At 38.8% G+C, this 21,848-nt stretch overlaps 3 protein-coding genes across 52 annotated transcripts in view; 2 read left to right on the forward strand and 1 right to left on the reverse strand.

Annotated features, from left to right (window-relative positions):
* Positions 1-797: 797 nt before the first annotated feature.
* Positions 798-4,232, forward strand: g6pc1a.2 (glucose-6-phosphatase catalytic subunit 1a, tandem duplicate 2). Its single transcript, XM_044177988.1, has 5 exons — positions 798-1,136; positions 1,252-1,361; positions 2,578-2,698; positions 3,083-3,198; positions 3,342-4,232. The coding sequence occupies exons 1-5, from the start codon at positions 907-909 to the stop codon at positions 3,842-3,844; spliced, it is 1,080 nt and encodes a 359-aa protein (XP_044033923.1). The 5' UTR covers positions 798-906; the 3' UTR covers positions 3,845-4,232.
* Positions 4,233-7,825: 3,593 nt separating this feature from the next.
* On the forward strand, positions 7,826-13,499 carry LOC122867846 (gastrula zinc finger protein XlCGF57.1-like). The gene is made up of 3 exons (XM_044179189.1): positions 7,826-8,126; positions 8,958-9,149; positions 9,661-13,499. Exons 1-3 carry the CDS (start codon positions 8,009-8,011, stop codon positions 11,307-11,309), a joined length of 1,959 nt encoding a protein of 652 aa, XP_044035124.1. The 5' UTR covers positions 7,826-8,008; the 3' UTR covers positions 11,310-13,499.
* A 1,287-nt stretch (positions 13,500-14,786) lies between these two features.
* LOC122867843 (ankyrin-3-like) overlaps positions 14,787-21,848 on the reverse strand; it is a 167,595-nt gene continuing 160,533 nt past the window's right edge. For 46 of the 50 annotated variants that reach the window (XM_044179149.1, XM_044179143.1, XM_044179170.1 and 43 more), the window contains 4 exons: positions 19,710-19,793; positions 19,143-19,370; positions 17,325-17,396; positions 14,787-16,311 (listed from right to left, as the gene is read on the reverse strand). In XM_044179149.1, the coding sequence (XP_044035084.1) occupies positions 17,349-17,396; positions 19,143-19,370; positions 19,710-19,793 (360 nt within the window). In that variant the 3' untranslated portion in view covers positions 14,787-16,311; positions 17,325-17,348. The remainder of the gene's footprint in view (positions 16,312-17,324; positions 17,397-19,142; positions 19,371-19,709; positions 19,794-21,848) is intronic. The other 4 variants (XM_044179167.1, XM_044179165.1, XM_044179168.1 and 1 more) reach the window with 2 other exon arrangements.

Genomic DNA, 21,848 nt, shown 5'->3' on the forward strand with positions numbered 1-21,848 from the left:
TCCATTGATTTTGGCTCACAATTGATCGTCTGTGTCTCATGGATAATGTAGAGTGCATCATTTTTCCTTCTTACTCAGGCTTGGGACCCCAATGGGAGAAATGAGGACGTTCTTATCACAAACGTGTCCCCCAAAACAAGATAAAACATGAGCTCATCTTGAGCTTCCCTGCCAGACCTGTTTGTCATAGCATGAGCAGTAACTTCTGCACAACTTAGAACCTGCCAATCTTCTTTTTCCAGTCCAAACCCCTTCATTCAATCATTGATCTCCTTATGTAACCTACACTACCTCCACAAGTTAGATGTTTTCACCAAATCATCAAAAAGAAAATTATATAACTGACAAATTATTACTCAGTGGCTGCATGAATAGGAAAGTAATTACCTGAAATATAATAGATATCCACATAGTCAGTTTTAGCCTAAACCTAAGCACTGTGGAGTATGTTATTTGTTCTAAGAAAGTAAGAGGACACAGGCTGATATTTAAAACTCGTTTGCAGTTCAATGAAAGGAAAATGTTACTCTGCAAACTGTTCAGTCTGATTTAGGTCACAATTGTGAAATATAGCCATTGTTTAACTGACATCTTCTCTGTGCTGTGTACAGTAGTTCAGTGAGAAAGATATCAATTGACATTTTGTTTTTCCGCTATCTTGTCAACTTGTTTGTGTGATAAACCTCCAAAACGCTCCTGACTCCTGGTGTTTTATTACACATGTGCAAGGTCCAAAGATCAGCGTGAGCATGCGTTTAGGTGGTGGGTCCCTCTGGTATAAAACCAACCAGCTGTGTTACTGATAGCAACAGTCTTGTTTTTTTTGTCTAACTCACTCACACATCACTAGACAGAGATTTCTCTCTCTCTGTCTCACTATCTCTCTCTCTCTCTCTCGAGGCTAAGATGAACGCTATAATGGATGCCATGCAGGGTTTTGGGGTGAGCACCACCCACTACCTGCAGACCAACTACCAGGATGCCCAAGGCTTGTTTCTCTGGGTCTCCTGGGCGGCAGACCTCAGGAACACCTTTTTCATCTTCTTCCCGCTTTGGTTTCACCTGCGGGCTTCAGTGGGCATCAAGCTTATCTGGGTGGCCGTGATCGGAGACTGGCTTAACTTGGTGTTCAAATGGTGAGTCGAATAAATCTTTGAATTAGAAGTTTTTGAGCAAAGTCATGGGAAATCAAATGTCCTTAACATTTTTTAAAGACTATAACCGAATGCGTGTTTCTGTCATCTTCTTCAGGATTCTGTTCGGGGAGAGGCCTTACTGGTGGGTCCATGAGGCGGCTCATTATGCAAACACTGTTCCTCCTCACATTGAGCAGTACCCCATGACCTGTGAGACTGGGCCAGGTGAGAAATGGCACTATGCATCCATGGTTGGATTTTCCTGCTGCAGGTCAAAAATGAGCTGCTGGACCCCTGTTAACCCTCCATTCCTCCCACTCTCTGTGCATGCCATTCAATTATTCCTGTGATAATACATGGCCTCAGGTTTGCTGTGTGGTAGTTTGATTAAACACTTCATCAGTTTACCTATGTGGGTGCAATATCAGTTGCAAAAGATCTTCAAGCTTGATTTTGACACAGGGCCTCAAGATCAGGTACTACAGTAGGACCCATCTTGAGGCCCTTTAAGCTGTCAGTTGATGTTGTGCTTTAGTGGTGCATGTTCCCATATTCCTAAACAAAGTTACAGTCAATTAAATTACCACAAACCATTTGCCACACAGTGAACCTGAAGTTTGTAATCCAGCTTTGTAATCATGCACATATTTGTCTTTAATCAGTTGTGGAAAATGTTCTCAAAAACTTTACTTTATTAAAAGTTCCAAAACAATGTTAAAATACTCTATTACTAGTAAAAGTCTTGCATTCAAAAGTGTACTAAAGTAAGATAAGTACATATTATCAGCAAAATGTACTTCAAGTATCAAAAGCGTACTTGGCCCCTGTGACTGATAATTTATAATATATTTAAATTTTTAGATTGTTAGGTAGTTTAGCCCAGTGGTTCCCGATCCAGGGGTGTTGTGAGATGATTAATGGGTTAGGAAAGAAGGAAAAACTTTTTGGGCCATCTGAGAAGTTTATAGGAGAAATCACTGTTTGGTGAAACTGCTAACAACTCGTAGACATCTGAAACCTGTGACAAGGGGCCCCAACTAGACACTGTTTTTTTGGGAAAGGGTTTCGTATTGTATTTTATAAGCTTATAATGTTTTTACATGTAAAATCTTAATTTGAAAACTAATAACTATAGCTGTCACATAAATGTAGTAGAGTAAAAAGAACAATATTTCCCTCTGAAATGTTGTGGAGTAGAAGTAGCATAAAACAGAAATACTCAAATAAAGTACCTCAATATTGTACTTAAGTACAGTACTTGAGTAAATGTACTTAGTCTCTAATAGTAGTAACATAAAAATTAGATTAAATGTTTGCTCATTGATTCAGTCACTTAAGTTTTGAAACAAAACATCAAAAAATGACAAATGAACAATGCAATCATTGTTCTACTTGTGTGAATCAGCCACTAATATCTAACCTCTCTGTTTGTGTTTTCCAGGCAGCCCCTCTGGCCATGCTATGGGAGCCGCAGGTGTCTACTACACCCTGGTGACCTCCGTCCTCGCCATCATGACCAGCAAGAAGAAATATGGAAGCAAGAAATCCACCAACAAGAACTGGTGAGTCAGAAAATGTAGTAGTCTGAGAGAATCTACAAACACCTACAACTTTGCTGTCTTGTCCCCATTGGTTTCAGTGTTGTTTACCATTTTCTTCCACCCAGAGCTTATCATTGTGGACACACTCTCTGTTCTGTGCTGTGGTTGATCATTGACTTCTGAGAACTATTGGTTTGGAAAGGGGAGATTATATATGAGTTGTTTTGACGTCTAGGCAGCGAAGAAAAACTGTGTCAATTGTTATATTGCTTTAAAAGGTCGACTTGCATGTTCCGGGGCTTGACTAGCAAAGGCCAGACTGATTTAAATCTCGAGTGCTGCACCCTCAGTTCTGCCTTTTTCAAAATAAAATCATCTAAATTGTCTGAATTTCTATTTTGACAGGTATCTGAAGGCCGTTTTGTGGACACTGTTTTGGGGAGTCCAGGTGTGTGTCTGTCTCTCCAGGGTCTTCATTGCCGCCCACTTCCCCCACCAGGTCATAGCGGGTGTTATCACAGGTCAGTATGGAAATCTTTTAATATCCAATTTCAGTGGACAATTGAATACCCTATTATGAATAGACTAAGAACAATTGTCAAGCCGGTGCTGTTATGCTTTTTATAACACATAATATTGACCTGGACATTTCAATGGATTCTAGGTATGATCGTGGCTGAAGCCTTCAACAGAACTCAGTGGATCTACAGCGCCAGCATGAAGAAATACTTCTACACGACTCTCTTCTTGACCTCCTTCGCTGTTGGCTTCTACCTCCTGCTCAAAGCTCTGGGCGTGGACCTGCTGTGGACCCTGGAGAAAGCCCAGAAGTGGTGCGTGAGGGCAGAGTGGGTTCACCTGGACACCACGCCCTTCGCCAGCCTCCTGCGTAACATGGGCACGCTGTTTGGCCTGGGCCTGGGCCTGCACTCACCTCTCTACACCGAGACCAAGAAAAGCAGCAGCACATTGTTCAAAGCAGGGTGCGTCATCAGCTCTCTGATCCTGCTGCATCTGTTTGACTCCTTCAAGCCTCCAACGCACACTGCAGCCCTGTTCTACCTGCTGTCCTTCTGCAAGAGTGCCACCGTGCCTCTGGTCACTGTCAGTATCATCCCGTACTGCGTGAACGGAGCTCTGAGCCTGCAGAACAAAAAGGGAGTGTGAGCAATGAACTATAGATTATACAGACTAATGAAATGGAAGTGCAGAGCCTCTTCCGGATCAAAAAAAACTTTTCTCTGGTGCTTATTGCATTCGTATGTCCAACTGATCCTCAGGAAAAGCCCATGAGATCAATGGGAAATTGTCACTGGTGTCATTTTTGACACTGAACTCTGTGAGCACTGTGTGACAGTACTATCCAGGTTGCCCAGGGGCACTTACAAAGACCAATTTTTGAATTTAGCTAAGTGTGATAATTACAATTGTTTCAGAGTCCTGGAAAAGGACAAACAATGAACACACACACCAGTCTAGCAAGTGACTATTTGCCTCAGTTGCTGTGTTAAACCTCACTTTAAAGACAATAAAAGTCACTCACTTTGATATTTTATTTCAGCTGTAATAGTAATGTATTTTAAATGTTATAGAAAGTATTTTTGAAACTGTTTTGAATATTTTTAATAAAAAAATCTTGAAAATGTATTAAATGACTTCATATTTTACTGAACAATGCAATCATACTGGACTGTACCATGATTATTTAGCCATTAATCAGCATCTATTCAATCACATACAGTAAATAGCCTCCACTCCCCTGTGGTGGAATAACTATTGGGATCTTTTACTTAAGTAAAAGTCCTCCATTCAAAATTTTACTCAGGTACATAAACAGATGTGTCATCAGCAAAATGTACCAGTAAAAGTAAAAGTACTCCTTAGACAACAAAATGGCCCTTCTCAGAGTGTTATTATATTTTCAAATTATTATTTCTGATAGATTCATGCGTAAGATGCATTTTAATGTCATAACTGGTTGAAGTGGAGCTACTTTTGACTACTTTATATATACTGATGGGTAGTGTAATCTCTGATTATATGCATTGCATGTAAAATCTTGATCTTCAAAGTAACAGATAACTCTAGTTGTCACACAAATGTAGTGGTGTTAAAAGTACAATATTTTCCTCTGAAATACAGTAGAGTAGAAGTTTAAAGTAGCAGACAATGGACAGTACTTGGGGGATAATCATGATCAATCATTTCAAGTTTTGGAACTACAGCTCCTATAATTTGGGAGCTTTAGGGGATACAAACAGGAAGTATAATGTTGTCATAGAGACAGTTAGCTAGCTGTGGGCTACAACTTGAGCCCCGTTTTTAAACAAAAACCTATATTTGTTTACATTTTGGCAAGTTAGCATCATTAAAAGTATGCTGAATTAGCTATTGGCTCTTTTTTCTATGATATCTAAGTGGATTTATAGACGTTTAATCGCGATTGGAAACACTGGGAAGCAGTGACGTGCACAGACCTTTGGAGGGGCTGTTGCTCTAACCTGAAAAAATGGCAACCCCCTTTCTCCACGCTTGTTTTAAACTTCACACCGCCATCTATCAATCTGATTGTAAAAGATGTATACCTGTATGGTGATCACACAGTTTCAACATGGCACAATGGCCCTTCATTTAATTACATGTGTATGACAGCTGAAGCTATGTAAAGCATTCAAACTTTGAGGAAACATTTTTGAAACCAAAAAAGTGAAAACCACAATATTCAAACTTATTGAACATACATTACATAAACTCTTTGAACTCAGATGATTATGAGTTGATATTTTGTACATCATGTAAAGTAAAAATTTAAAAGTAAAGTTTTGCAAATTTGAGTCATTGGAAATGTAATATACTTCACTGTATCATCCAAAACACGCCAACCTCAGCAAGCATCATACCTTCAACCTGTATACTGAGACAACAAATGCACCAAGGATTTAGTCTCACTCCAGGGCACTAGGAAAAACAAAGTATCACTTTGTCTTTACCTCAGTGAGGACCCAAATTGTATCCTTTCTTGACGATTGTGACTGCAGTGAAACTAAACTGAAGATGCTAATTTTGTCCCTGTCAACTAGTGAAGTACAACATCTATTCCCAAATGTGTCATTTAACAGAAACACATACACACATGACCCCCTTCCAGAAATCTCATGTCCCATGTTGGCTGTTGTATAACCTCATAAGATAAAGATATAGACATTTAGGCTAAGCCAGAATGAGATATGAATCATTAACTCAGCACCAAAGCCCTGGCCTTTAGCCTGACGTGCAGCGATGACATGGATCAACACGTCATACAGCTGTCTGTGTGTCAGCCAGTGCACGAAAGGCCAACAATGCAAGCTGAACATTCAATATTTGTCTGTTTGTGTTTTGCGGAATGCACACATGACATCCCTGATGAACGCTGAGTTATGTGTGTCACTGATGTGCTTCTCAATGCTGTGTCACGAAAACTGGGCCAAGACTTAATGCTGTGAGATTCAAAGTAAATTCCACATAACTTTAAACAAACTGTTATTGGCTTATTACTGCAAAAGTTAGATTTTCTGTGAAGCTGCATGCTTTTTTATGCCAACATAGTCTTTTTGAATCAGTATTAGTTGAAGTTTGATGGCCTGTCATAACAGAAGAACAGAAAGCAGCCACAAAAATGCAGATATTAAGAAAATATGTATGCATGTTTTTGTATGTTTATGCATAGTTATATTTCCGTTTTCTTTCAAAACATCTTTGCATGTAATAAGTCAACTAATAAGTTTTGTATACCAGCTTGCACACTATTTGAAAATATATAGAATATACATTTTTTGAAGAAACTAGGTTGTGACCCCAAACTGTCATTTATATATATATATATATATATATAGTACGTGAATCCAGATGCATCAAACATGTTACTACCATAAAAGACAGTGATGAAAGTAACAAAGTACATTTACTCAAGTACTTAAGTAGATTTTTTATGTATTTGTATTTCCATTTTATGCTACTTTATATTTCACTAAGTTTCAGAGAGAAATATTGTACTTTTTACTCCACTTCATTTATTTGGCAGATATAGTTACTACTTTACAGATTAGGATTTTACATAAAAAACATATAATCAGTTTATAAAATACAATACATTGATCATACATACATTTTTTGCTTGTGACCCTTTACAATAAAATTGGGGGTGCTGGTCACATGTCTGATGAATTGTCAGCAGTTCCACCAAAGAGTCATTTCCCCTTTAAACTTCTTAGACTGTTTCATTTCAATAATTGTTTTAAACCCAAAGCGGTAAAACTCTCCAATATTTCACAATATTCTTTCCCCTCGCATGAATCATCTCACGACCCCTCAGATTTATCTGGTGACCCTTTGGAGGATCTTGACCCCTAGGTTGGGAACCACTGGATTAAACTACCTAACTGTCAGTGGTGGAATACGAATTCAGATCCTTTACTTAGGTAAAAGTAGCAATACCACACTGTGAAAATACTCCACTACCTGCATTCAAAATCTTAGAGAGAATTTTCTCAACCCATAAAGAAACACTTCGTTTCAGTTTATCAGAAACATTCAAAATCAAAATCACCAAATTTGGAGATACATGGTTTTCACTGGACACAAAGGGTATGAAAAATTGTAATCTGAAAAGTAACTAGTAACTGCCAGACAAATGTAGTGGAGTAAAAAGTACAACATTTGCTTCTGAGATGTAGTGGAGTAATATAAAGTTGCAAAAAAAGAAAATACACAAGTAAAGTGCAAGTACCTCGAATTTGTACTTAAGTTCAGTATTTGAGTAAATGTACTTAGTTACATTCCACCACTGCTAACTGTATATAAAGTGGTTAAAACTAGCTCCACCTCGACCAGTTACAATAGTAAAATGCCGCTTGCACATTTTTGCATCAGTATAAATAATCTAATTTATTACGTCAGTCACAGTTACAAGTACTTTGAATAGCCTAATGTAAGTAAATGTAGCTGATAATAATTCTGTACTTCTACTTAAGTATATGCAGGACTTTTACTTAAGTAAAGGATCTGAGTACTTCTTCCTCCACTGCTGCGACCTCACAGTTTGTGCGTGTGGCTGTAATACCATTTAAGAACACAGAGTGGCGGTATTGCACCATCAACCATAAATTTTACCCTAATGGGAGTAGAAGAAGACGACTCCGGAAGCACTGTTGCTTACGGCCATGTTCTAATAATACATCCATGCCTGCAGCTAAATTGTTAGTTTGTTGTGCCGGGTAAAGTGTATGTGCAGGTGCTGTGGAAGCTACAAAATGCTCACAAGGTCTTGAAGAAAGACCTTATCGGCCCATCATGTCTAAAATGCAGGTGTTGAGGACGCTGGTGGCCGAGAGACTGGCAGCAGCTGCGGACGAGATATTCAGCGCTGTCGACAGGATGATAACAGAGAAGAAGATGCTGCACACGTCAGGTTTGTAAACACAAGACACTTTTTTTTTAATAAGAACTGGTTTGATAAGGGAATTATTTTAGTAAGTTAAATTGTTGATTCTGAAGGCTAACTACTTTCATATAAAGAATTATTAATTATGCAATCATCTTTGGTGCAATCCCAAATCAATCAGGTTCCTCTGCTCCCAAAGGCAAAGACAGCATAATATCATCTTCTGATACCAGTAAAATATATATTGATGAAGATTGTCCATTTATAAGTCACAAAGCAACCAACAAATGCATTAGAAACATTCTTAGAGATTCTGTTACTTTTACATCAACAACCGCTTTGAAAACATGGACTGGAAATGGTTTTGGATGTTAACAAGATTAATTTGGGGTTTCCTTTAAAATAATGCATAGATGTTACCCAGTGAAAATGTTTTTATCTAGATATAAACTAGACCTGGATACCTTGTGTGCCTTTTGTAAAAGATGTGGTGAGACTTTAGTTCAGCTACACTGAAATGTTTTGGACTGACATGATGAAGAAGTGTAACAGTGGACTTTAAAGAAACATTTGTGCTGTTTGGAGCAGGCTGTGATATTTTATACTGATATTTTGGCTGCAAATTTACAAATTAAGGATCGCATATAAATGTACTTCTCTAAACAAATCACACCAACCTGCATTTTCAGCCTAATCTCCACACAGACTTTAAAAAGAAAGTAATAATAAGCACATAAATCCAGAACAACCTTCTAAGGGGAGGGCAAATTAATTTGGGTTGGCATCCCAAATAATTTACAGTATATATGGGATTTACTCTTATTTGTGCCTAATTCTTTCCTTTCTTCCTTCCTACAGAAATGTCACCTGAGCAGCAAAGGGCAGTTGTACACAAGCGGCTGTCGGTGGTTGCTGACGAGATATTTAGGATCCTGGAGATGATGATGGGTGAATATGAGGCAGAAGTCTCCAGCTCCCACGAGGAGATCCAACGTCAACGGCAACTGCTGGACATCACGTTGAAAACGGAGACAAATTTACAGAGAAAAGGTACATCGTACATTAAATAATGTTTATATTGCAACAATGATTTTTTTACATTGATTTTTTTTCATGCTGGTACCGTTTAATTTGTCATAATTTAATAAATTATTAGACACAGCACAACAAATGGAAGTGAAATTGATGAAGGTAGTTTGCACTGAGGCCCCTGCTGTGGGGTTATTTTGCTGTTTGTATGTAAATTATGAATCTTTGACAATTAGTGTGGTATAATTAATTAACAATTGTTGATAAATCTTGTGCATTATGTAAACATTAGTCATCCATCCTTGGCTAGAATTTCTTGTAAACATTTGTCAACAGCTTTGCAGCCATGAGTGTAATTTGATGAATGTGTGATACACTTAACTTAAATGCACACCTTTTGACTGAGGTAACTGCAGAATAGAGCTTCTTGTTGCTTATTTACATCAGTTTATAGGAAATATTGTTTGGTGTTGGTATTTATTGCAATTTACAGTATTTCCATGCTGAATTTTCTCTTGGGTCTTCCCTTCAGACAGACTGCCACTCTCTGGATCGGACTGTGGAAAGGACATTTCTTGTGAGCCGAGCAGCAGCTCCAGTCAGGTCCAGAAAACATCAAATCTACCGCAGATTAAAGACGCGTCTACGGAGACGGACTCCGAGTTTATCTACGGTAAGCCCTCACATCTCCACCAAACACAAAGAGCAGAAAAGGGCACCTCAACTGTGATAGAAACAGAGACACGAGGAGAGCAGTGTGGGCTGCCACCTAGCGACCAGGATGTTCTGTCATCAAAAAGTTCAGAAGCTGGGAGTGAAGATAATGATAGTAATAAAGAGCTAAATGAGAAACCCCTCAAATCCAAAAAAAGAAAAACTTTTCAGAGACTGAGACAAAGTCAGGGTGCAGATTGTTGCGAAACGTGTGGAAGGTCTTTCCGCAAAGGTGTTGCTGGGAAGAAAATCAAAATTGCTACAACAAACAAGAGCCAAACTACAGGACAGAGTTGTTGCAGAGTGTGTGGAAAGTTCTTCCGGTACAAACGTTCTTTTCTGAAACATGTACTTAAGCACGAACAGAGCTCAGATCTGTGTGGAGCCTGTGGAAAACATCTGGACTCCGACGAGAGCTTGAAGGTGCATTTACAAACCCACAACGAAGAAAACAGCTTCAGGGATCAAACGGATGACAGACAGTCAGAGGCGGAGTGCTCTGACGGCGAGAGTAAAGCGGGTGACAGTGATGAGGACTGGAAGGACAGTGAAGGAACTGAAAGCGACGATGGAGACAGCGATAAAGATGAGACCAAAGAACGACCTTGTTTACAAAAGCCAGAGTCCAAAACAAAAATTCAAGGATCAAACAAACCTAAGGGGCCGAAAAATAAGGATTACAAGGATTTATCCCATCTGAAATACTGCTGTAAAGTGTGTGGCAAGTCTTTCTGCTACAGAGCCTCTTTTTTGAAGCACGTGCAAGAAGACGAGATGGATACAGATCTTTGTGGCGTGTGTGGGAAACATTTCGAGTCTGAGGAGAGCTTGAAGCTTCACTTGCAAACTTACGTCAGAACGAATGACTGTGAAGTTTGTGGCAAACACTTTGACGGCCATAAACAACTGGAGATGCACATGAGAACCCACACAGGAGAGAAGCCGTACATCTGCACCGTCTGCGGCAAAGCGTTTGCTCAAAATGGAAATCTAATGGGACACATGAGAGTTCACACAGGGGAGAGGCCGTATGTTTGCAGTGTGTGCGGTCAGAGCTTTAGCTTTAAAGAATACATGATGTCTCATATGAGAATCCACACGGGGGAGAAGCCGTTTCTTTGCAGCGTCTGCGGAAAAGGATTCAGACAGAGGGGAACGCTAAAAACGCACATGATGATCCACACAGGAGAGTCCACACACCGATGCAGCATATGTGACAAAAAGTTCTACAAGAGTGGAGCGTTGAAGATCCACATGAGGTCCCACACTGGAGAGAAGCCATACCTGTGTAACGTTTGTGGGAAAAGCTTCACCGCGAGCGGCTCGCTGACCAAACACATGGGCGTCCACGAAGGGGAGCGGACACACTGCTGCAGCGTCTGCGGTAAAGGATTCTTGAGGAAAGAGGATCTGAAAAGACACGGTCAGACTCATGAGGACGAATCCACACAGCTGACAAGTCTTTAATGCTGAGTCTAGGTGCTGCCTGTTAAAGGAATAGTTCAGCATTTTAGGAAATACGCTAATTTGCTTTCTTTCCGTCAGTGAGATGAGAAGTGAAGTTCCAGCTTCTCAGTAGTGAGCAGTTGCTGTTTTTCTCTTATGTGATTAGTAAATAAATACATTTTTTATATATATATTTTTTTATAAACCAAACAATTAATCATTTCATCGAGAAAATAATTGTCAGTTTAATCGATAATGAAAATAACTGTTAGTTGCATGTCTTTGTGTTAAATGCAGAGCTGGGTTAAGGACGTGGTTAGCTTAGCTTAGCATAAAGACTGGAAGCTCTGCTCTGTCTAAAGTTAAATAAACCTCTAAATCTTATTTACATGACTGACGGAAAGAAAGCAAATATTTTCCTAAATGTTGAACTATTCCTTTAAATGATGCATTATACAATTTTACACCTCAAAAGGGAAAGTGCTGACAAGGCTAGTTTGACATGTATTTTTACTTGTTATATACTGTACACACACTGTCTCACGTTTCATTCATTTATAAAAAGATTAATCACAATACTATGTCCTGATATATTCAATATAAACATGCCTGAAGACTTACTTTGCTAACTCACATGTATCACACAACTTGAACAAGTCTTCGTACATCGTGCCTTCTTAAGATTTTCGGCTAGCTTGAGAACCAGACAAATCTGCGAGCTCATGTTTCGTTTGCTCTGGCAGGTACGTCCGGCCCCCCTCCCATTCAGACCGATTTACACCCATCCTGGATCTGGTCGGGCCAATCCCAACCGTTAATCTAATATGGGGCGGGTTTGATACGATGACTAACAGAGGAGTGTCGTTGAGACATTTTTGTAAACAACCAAGATGGCTGCCGCTGATGTGGGAAGTTCTGTGGCATTTTTAATAAACATTTTCTACAGATTTGACATGAATGCACTGAAGCTGGGTCAGGTATTGCATATTTAAATGAGATGCTTTGTTATAGCCTTGTGCTTTTAAATCTTTGTCATTGGACACTTATCAAATTAACTTGTATCCCAACATCTATTCAAGCAAAGTTGGCAAAGGTTTTATTGGCAACATTTAACTGAGGCCTTATATCTAAGCACAAGATTTTCTGAATATTCAGAAAATGCCCAATTTAATTGTTGTATGATGACCAGGGATTCAAAAAGTAATCATATTGCTGAATTTGTGTCAACGAAGTACAAATTTAATTTTAAAAAAGTCACTTAAGTCACTAAGTTATTGGAAGAAAGATTAATGAAACTCTTTAAGGGAATCTGTTGAGAGCACTATCACCTCTCTTGTTTCTGCAGCTGCCTTTGTGGTTTTCTCTCTTTTAAAAAAAAAGTTTTTATAAAGGAGCCTTCAGTGGTAACTAATCAATCCGATCTCAGCAAGATGTTAATGAAGAAAAAAATCCTCAACGGTATGTTGTTGTTTTTTACTTTATCCTGTATATCATCAGTCTGATGTTCAGAGAATCACCAGAGTTTATTTTGTGTGATTTACTTTGCACATGTTTAGTCTGAGAAGAAACTTTTGCTCAAACCAAAATGACATTTACAGTTTTAGATCATCTCTTTTTTTTTTTCCTGCCTCTGAACTTCACCGCGCCTGGGCTGTAAATATCACATCATCGATACTTAGAGAGTTATTAACAAAAATCACACCAATAAACAAACAGACCCAGAAACGCTAAAAGCTTTAACACTATTTAAAGAGCCAGTTATAAATCACAGAGGGCATTTTTTTCCCTACAAAGATGTTGCTTTTAATGATGTGTATTGTATATTATATCAGATCAGATATTACCAGTCGTATGTATTTGATAGATAAACTGAAGTAACGTGCATGTGTCCTAGCCTGATCACTTACCAAAATAGTTCGACTCGAAGATTCTGTTTTTTATTTTAAAAGTAGAGATTGTCTCAGTGGAGAGATGTTACACAAAATTATGTGTAAACCAATACCAAATATTTTGGTATTGGTATATTTAACGCCAGTGTTTTTAATTGTTTCCCTTCACTTATAAAAAGGAAATATAAAAAAAACAGCTTTTTATAATTTTACAGTTCAAATTTTTGTTATATTAATTTCACAGCTTGTCTTTTATTTCCAAAGTCACATAAAATGGTGCTACAGTATTTTGTTTTAATCATCAATAAATTTAGGAAATCTGTCCTTTTGTCATTGACTGCTTTCTGTTAACGTAAAGCTGTAACCTGAGAGCGATGCCTCTCCCATTCAGATGTGAATCAACTATTTAAAAAAATAAAAAGTAGTTATTTTGTTGAAATAATTGTTGAAAATAAAATTAAAACTAACTTCAGCACCTGAAGAGATATTTGGGATTGTTGTTGGGAGGGAGCAGTGACAGAATGTAAACAGGGTGTTTTCAACAAGCTGCTCTCACACAGTTGATTTGATATCCTGTTGTTGCTCCCACAGCCGCCTGAAGACAAAGTATGAGCTGTATGTCTTGATATTGTAATTGTTTTGAGCTCTGCAGAAACACTCAGAAGAATGAGGGTTGATCAGATTACCAGTCTTATCAGTTTAAGACACTTAACGATAATTTTCATTATCGATTAATCTGTCGGTTATTTTTCAATTATTTAGTATATACAATGTCAGAAAATAGGGGACACTGCCCATCACAAGTTCCCAGAGTCCAAGGTGCTTATTTTGTCTAACCAACAGTCCATTCCCCAAAGATATTCAATTCATAATCATACAAATCCCTCAAATTTGAGTTTTGAATCCAGACTGAAATGGATTACTGTGAAATCTGGCTCAGACATTCATGTCCCCTTCAGGGTTAATTGTAATAACTTAATGATCCCATAACTTTTCATCTAGCGCCTTCATCAGGTCAAAGTTTTACTTTGGCTATGACTTTACTGTACTAAACTAATGACATTCCATCAGCCTGTGCTGTACTTGTGTTTAGTGCTAATGAGCAAATGTGAGCTTGCTTGTTTGTTAGTTTAAACTAAGATGGTGACCATTGTAAACATAATACCTGCTAAACATCAGCATCTTAGCATACTGACATTAAGTAGAGCCTCACAGAGCTGCTGGTGTGGCTGTAGAATCAGTGTTGTTGCTTGATAATTGACAAACAATTAATTGATTATCAAAAGTTAATTTTCTGTCTTTCAATTAATCGTTTCAGCTCTACAAAGTACTCTTTGTATAATTCTGTTATGACGCCTTCTGTATTGCACTGAATGTGGTGAACTCACCTTAGAAGATTCAGTGTCTCCTATGATGAATTTCCTTTCGTGGGAGATCTGAAGACCCTCACACGCGAGAGGCTTTTACTGTGTAGCAGAATTTAAATTCATCTAATGTGACTTTTACCTCTCTGCTTTGGCTACCTCATAGTTGGCAAAAATGAGGTGTGTCTTGATGGAAAGCATGAAATTGCAAAACAAAATCAACATAGAGAAACCAGACACGGACGTTCAGTTTAAACACAATTTATTTTTCTGCTTAAATAATTACTTGGATCATCCAGTGTAGGCTATGTTGGTTTGTCATACATGTTGGTACCAGATTTATCATCAACAATGGATGCTTGGGGTGGTTTTGTATGAAAAAAGACAAACAGAAAGAAAAAAAAACACAGGAACAGAAGATCAGATTTTGAACAATGTGTGATCAATACTGTGATTTATGTGATTTAGCCATTAGTGAAAAGGACAAGATTTCGATAATGGGGCTAAAATGAGATTCTCTGTTCTCATGTAATTACAACCTATTAAATAAAGATCAAGTCATCAAACCATCAAAATGAAAACAGTCCCCTTTTTAAAACCACAGCAGACCTAAAAGCTTAAACGTACACTTCTAGTATGCATGATGGGCTTACAGATAGACATTTTGATTTGATGTTGCACGCACACCAGGCTGCTAGCAGTTTGGAGATAACACATTGTGCCAGTCTGCAGGTTACATTCGGGGGACACTGATCTTCCTGAAGCATAAGAACGAAGCTTTGCTATCTTTGCCACTCGAGTGTGGAGTGTGTGTTTTCATTTTTGTAAAAAATAAAATAAAAACAGTTATAGATGACAGATGGTTGGGTTATTATGAGTGCTCACAAAGACAGAAGTACCATCAAAACCCTCTCTAATTGTATTACAGTGCTTTGAATTAGGAGGAAAAAAAAGGAAAGCGTTAAAAATAAAGTGACGCCACATGCAGCAAAATATTATTTCTCTGAAGACGAAGAATGTTCCACAGACAGAGCGGAAGTAGCTGTTGGCTTTAAAGAAATGTCCTTTGTTTAAAATCAAGCAGTTTTTTTCCCACTCCATTCGTTTGTCATTTACATACAGCTTTTTTTTGTTCCTTTTTGTATTCATTTGGAAGAGCATGTCAGGTCACACACTCAAGGCTGCTCACACAGTGTCGACCTCTCAATACAAACGCACCGACTCTGCAAAGCTTCGTCAACTCAAATCAGTGCATAAACAATCTGTGAAGCTACTGATCTTGTTTTTTTTTGTTTTTGATTTTATACAGTCATTTATATACAACAAAGTCACCCATTTACTATTATATTTCATTTTTAAAAAAAAGAACCACATGATACACCCCAATACTGTGGGTCCAGGAGGAAAAAATAGACCATATAAGGCGAGTGTCTGAGAGAGAGTGGATCACACGTCATCCTTATCTGTCAGCAGTTCGCTTCTTGTTTTTCCTGTTTGTGCCATCGTTGGTCACAGACGGCTTTCATTTATCAAAGATAAGAAAGTTCCAGCTCACGTCCACACGTGTCCTTCGGTGTTTTGTTTCCAACAGTGAGTGAGTTTGGTGACATGCTCATGCGAAATCAAAGAAAAGTAGTAGTTTTGCGTTGTCTTGCTGAAAACCATGCGTTGTAAGTGAAAGCTTCAGACACGTTTTGGCCGATTGACGAGGCTTCCAGTCCGTTTTTCCTCCCAGGGTGTGTGTGGTGTCGCAGGTGGACGTCAGTGGACCTGGAGGGTGAAGAATTACAAGCTTACATTAAAATCTGAGGTGCTGCAAATGAGTTGATACTGTAGATATTCAATGCCACAGATCTGAATGTCGGATCACAGAATCTGTTAAAAGGCCCGCTGTGCAGTATCCAGAATAGTGCTGAAATTATTGGTTGATTAGTTGGACGACAACTATTTTTATAATGGATCAATCGTTTCATTGATTTTCCAAACATAATGTCAAAAATGAGCTGGTTCCAGCTTATCAAATGTGAGTATTTGCTGCTTTTGTCTGTTTTATATCATTGTAAATTAAATATCTTTTGGACTGTTGGTTGGACAAAATAGTATTATAATACTTATATATACTATATTTTCTGACATTTTATATACTAAACAATCAAAAATATGTGACAGATTAATCAATAATAAAATGAAAGGACTAGTCAATACGCTTATTTGCTTTCTTGCTGAGAGTTAGATTAGAAGATTGATACCACTCTCATGTCTGTATGGTAAATATGAAACTAGAGCCAGCAGCCGATTAGCTTAGCTTAGCATAAAGACTGGAAGCAGGGGTCAGTTTTTGTACAGATTAAACAAACAAAAAAGATACAATATGTTTATTAGTGAGCTTTAGAGGTGTTGGTAGGTGTATTTTTTTTTTCTTTGGACAGAGCCAGGCTAGCTGTTTCCTCCTGCTTCCAGTCTTTATGCTAAGCATAATGCTGATCACTAATTAATCAATAAGCTAATTACCGTACAGACATGAGAGTGGTGTTAATCTTCTCGTCTAACTCTCAGCAAGCAGGCAAATAAACATATTTCCTAAAATGTCAAACTCTTCCTTAATGCACTAGTTGCAATTTTACATTTCCAAAAAGACAGTTTTGTTGCATAATTAATCTTAAAATACATTTAGTTTACATTTAGAGCAAAATTGTGAACCATTTCACAGATACAGTTACAGATTGGTATTTATTGACTTGATGAATGGCAAATAGTCAGAATTCAAGGTATTAGCCTGTTACCTGGTTTAGTTGAGAGCTCTACTGTTATGACTGACTCTTCTTCCCTTCTTTCTTGCTGGCGCGGTCTCCAGGCTTGGCAGAGAGAGAACGAGGAAAGCAGGGAAATTCATCAAGAGACAGAAAAACAAAGAGGTAAAAAAAAGAGAGAGAGAGAAAGAAACACATTAGTGTTGTGCTCAGGCTGACTATGACCCATGTGTGTTAATGAAGCACAGTTCAGTTCCACTACTGTACATCAGGAGATCACAGGCAGCATGCTGGAAGAGAGACGAGTTTAAGGAGAGTAAAAAGGATGTTAAAATAACTACTTCTGTACATTTGCAAACAAAATCACACATGCATCAATACATGTTAAAAGAGAGAAAAAATAACTTTTTTTATAACTATTAGTTGAAACACAATATATAGTTCTCAAGCCCAATCAACGAGCCAGTACTACTGATACACTGGAGTACAGAGGAAACACAAACAGCAGAACACAACCACTGCAAACTGCACGACATGTATACAGACAGTAAGGCCGTTGTATTGACCCTGCTACTCCATTACACAGCACTTCACAAACTGCAAACCATTGTTTCACAGTAGCATAACAAGCAAAGAGCTCAGATTAATGCTGAGATCAGACTATACAATATGCACCCAATAATGGCCTGATCCTACAGATGTGCAGTGGCGAGAATGAAAATGAGTATTGGGAAAGACAATTTGTCATTTTACTCCATGTCATGCATCATGAGGCCACAACAATATACTCGCACGCCAGATTTAGTTTGCCCTTTTTTGCTCTCGTTTACTTTAATATTGTCTTTAGCCAAGTTTCCATTCAAATGCAGCGCATATTTCAACCAAAGAAAATCTGCAAAAGTTAATGAAAATGAATGTACGTTTCCATCCACTACTGTTATGTGAATATTAGGAGTTGGTTCATTGAGATAAACAGCTGGTGGCGCTAATTCTCCAGTCTGGTGCCATTATAACGTTGCAGAAAAAGAGGGCGTAACAAGATGTCGTAATTAAAAGCGCTCCAGTCAAACCAAACCAACGTGAAAAACAATGTTTTCACTCTGTAGATATTTAAAAACAAGTGGATGGATTATTGTTGATCTGGGAAGTCTGTCTGGGGCCCCTCCTGCCTGATCACCGTAGCTCGACATGTAGTTTGTGCTATGACTGGTCAGGGTTTAACGTGTCGTCTGACGTGTCTTGGCTAAGTTATGGCAGGAAGTTTAGGCGCCATCGTCTCCTAATTTAACACAGTGACCATCTTAAAAAAATGTAGACTCATCCTGGCATAACTTTGCTCCAGAGCAGGATTTAGCTAAACTAGCCTGTAGCTGAAGCTGAAATATTTTACTCCAGTTAAACCAGGATCAAAAGTGCTCTTTAGGCCAAGATCAACTCAGAGAATACTTAAACTAATGTGCAAGAGGGCCTTGAATATGAACCAACTGGCCTACCCTGGTCCTCACTTGGTGCACAAACTCTTAGCACAAACTTTCTTCACCGCCACTAGTTTACTTCAGCTCTTTGCTGTTTTGTGCTGGACAGGTAGCATACACTCTGCTGGTACTTTCCTACAAACAAGTGCTGATGGTTTTTATATTTGGGCTGAGGTGGATCAGAGCGGTGAAAAGGTGTAGGTTGAAAACACAAAACAATGAGCTAAAAGCCGCGTAGAGCTGCAGAGTTTGGTGTTAATCCTCTGAGGTTTGGCTGATTTGATTGAGTGTTTACACACAATTACAGCTTCATGCAGGTGTAAGTGGGCCAGGATAGCTCAGTTGACTAAGTTAGGCGGTTGGTTTTAACGCCAACCTCAGTTTTCCCTCTCTGGGCCTCCTCGGCCTTGTGGCCCTGTCGGGAGCGCTTCCCCCTCTTCTTGCCCTTCCCCCCTGTGGCTCCTGCTGCTGCTGCTCCTGCTGAAGAAGCAGCACCTGTCGCTACACCACCACCAACACCAGCTCCTTCTTCTGTAACAGTTTCGCCTTCACTTTCCATCCTTTCCTCCATGTTGACCACACGGCGCACCACCTTTCTGATCACCTGTAGGGGGCAGAAGTACGTCAGGGGGAAGAGGTGGGGGAGGGAAGCAGGAAAGCATTTTGTGAGGAGAAATAATGGAAAGGAGGGTGAGGATGGTACATAGAAGTGTGTATGTGTGTAGGTGTATGAGATGCCATGTGATACAGTTTGATACTTGCATCTGTGTCTGTCAGCATCCTCGTGACACTGGTTTCAGCTGACAGATTTTTTTAATTATTTCAAAAAGCTTCAATATTACTGGGGAAACGTGTGTGTGTGTGTGTGTGTGTGTGTGTGTGTGTGTGTGTGTGCTGTAGGATAAAGATGCGACAGGTAATGGAGGAGAGCGAGGATGGTTACTTTTCTGGTGACCAGATTCCCGTCTTCATCTGTGAACTGCTCCTCCGTCACAGACTCTCCAGGAATGTTTTTGGCCTCCTCTCCCTGAGGTGAAGGTTTAAAGGTGGGATGGAGGAGTGAGAGATGGGAGGATGGGACGGGTGGAGGTACAGGTTGGGAAGAGGTTTGAGAGGTTATCTGTAAGACTGTTATTCATCTGGTTATTTAGAAAATAGAGAACATTTCCAAACAGACGTCAGCCTGCCTGCCGCAGCCGATGGGTTTCCCACTGTTAAAATCATGAATAAAGATCTGAAAAACCAAGATTAATAGTAATGAAGACTGAAGCAGTTCAAGGTTTTTTTTAGTGCAGTTTGATTAGTACAAATTCTCAGATAGATAAAAACATAATCTAAAACTAAAATCCTTGATAGTGTTCATCTGTGAGGGACTGATAGCATGACTTCTTAGGGTGCTCTGAAGATGTAAAAATGTTTTGCTCATTTAAATTTTTATTTAACTGATATTTTGCGTTTTAGTAAGGTAAGACTGTTTGGGACAATGTGGAAACCCAACTAATGTTAGTGCATTACACAAGCAGTCTCAACACGTAAATATGGCTTTGTAACACAAACTATGGTTTATTGTTTTACCTGGATTTATCATAGAGGTGTGAAAGCAATTTCATTTATTAATATACTGTAAAATCATGTCAGTCACTGCAAAACTCTGTCCAACAGCTTCAAGAGGATGCAGACCCCCAAGAAAAAGCTGCAGCTGCAAACTCTGCTGCTATGCTGCTGACTGAAATTTCCTCATTCAACAATAAAGACCACACAAATGTATTAACACCGTCAGCTCAAAAACGAGGCTCCATTTACACAGACAGATCATCTGTAGCTTAGAGCTGCAACGATTAGTCAATCGACCAAAAACATTAATCAGCAACAATTTTGATAATTGGTTAATCGGTTTGAGTTGTTCTTTTAGAAAAAATGCCCAAATTCTCTCCAGGTTCTTAACTGTGAATATTTCCTAGATTTTCCAAATAACTGTTAGATGCAGCTCGTAAAATGTTTTGTACATTACAATTTCAGCAAATACTTAATGCGGTTATCCATTTTTGAATTAAGAGTGAGCAAACATGGAAGGGGTCTTGTTTGAGGACATTTTGATGGGACACATTGAATGTTGTGGGGATAAAACATTAACTACCACCATAAGGCCATCTGCCACCCATCAGAAGGGGTTTAAATTTACCAGATTATCTGCTCCTGTGGAAATCCAGCCTCAGGATTAATCTTACAAATAGTATTATACTCTATATATGAGCCAAACACGCAGCACAATCAACAGTCCACCAACCAGGTAGCAATGCCAAACACCAAACAGCATGGCTGGTGGTGTAGCGGCTCACACCAACAAGCAGTGAGTAGCACTTCATGCTATAGCAAGGCTAAACATCCACATACATACATCTCACTGTCCCTCACTCTCCTATACAACTATAGTTGCGTTAAGTTTCCATCCAAATGTAACGCAATTTTTGACAGAATTTCTAGAAAATCTGCTAAAGAAAATGTGAATTAATGTAACTACCGTTATGCGAATAATTAGGAGCTGGGCCAATCATGATAAACAGCTGCTGGTGCTAATACTCCTGTCGGGTGCCAAAGTGGAAACTTGATGGAAATATGGCATTTATGTTTGTTTCATGTATTAATTTGAGTAACGTTACAGTCTCCTCATCTGCTGCTAGTTTTCTTCTCTTCAGTGGAACCAAAGCTTGAGTGGACGTTTAAGTCACATGCGTCATGTACGTCATGATTTATTCACTAAGTCTGATTCCATTGCACTTTGTCGCATTGTGTGTTTATCTACTCGCAAACTCTTCCACCGCAGCCAAACGTAAAACGTTTTTGTGATACTTTCTACTTCAGTGTTTCCACCCAGTTTTTTTTTAATGTGCAAATTGAAAATTCGCAAAAAAACAGTTGGATGGAAACCCACTGTATGGTACACTCTTTCTATCACATTGTCTTACTTAAAAACTCTATAGCCACACACAAACACACTCTCTTACTTTCATTCTATAAAACACACAAACGCTGTCAAACGCACACCAGCGCAGCACGTAACTTTTGTTAACAATCTTTCTGT

The sequence above is a fragment of the Siniperca chuatsi genome, linkage group LG20 (genome assembly GCF_020085105.1).
Source record: "Siniperca chuatsi isolate FFG_IHB_CAS linkage group LG20, ASM2008510v1, whole genome shotgun sequence".
In the NCBI taxonomy this organism is placed as follows: Eukaryota; Metazoa; Chordata; class Actinopteri; order Centrarchiformes; family Sinipercidae; genus Siniperca; species Siniperca chuatsi.

Excerpts from the sequence above, each read along its gene's own strand:
- LOC122867846 (XM_044179189.1), top strand. The coding sequence starts at position 8,009 with ATGTCTAAAATGCAGGTGTTGAGGACGCTGGTGGCCGAGAGACTGGCA. Across the intron at positions 8,127-8,957 it reads GAAGATGCTGCACACGTCAG|AAATGTCACCTGAGCAGCAA; the intron begins GTTTGTAAACAC and ends TCCTTCCTACAG. Across the intron at positions 9,150-9,660 it reads GACAAATTTACAGAGAAAAG|ACAGACTGCCACTCTCTGGA; the intron begins GTACATCGTACA and ends TCTTCCCTTCAG.
- g6pc1a.2 (XM_044177988.1), top strand. The coding sequence starts at position 907 with ATGAACGCTATAATGGATGCCATGCAGGGTTTTGGGGTGAGCACCACC. Across the intron at positions 1,362-2,577 it reads GACCTGTGAGACTGGGCCAG|GCAGCCCCTCTGGCCATGCT; the intron begins GTGAGAAATGGC and ends TGTGTTTTCCAG. Across the intron at positions 3,199-3,341 it reads CATAGCGGGTGTTATCACAG|GTATGATCGTGGCTGAAGCC; the intron begins GTCAGTATGGAA and ends AATGGATTCTAG.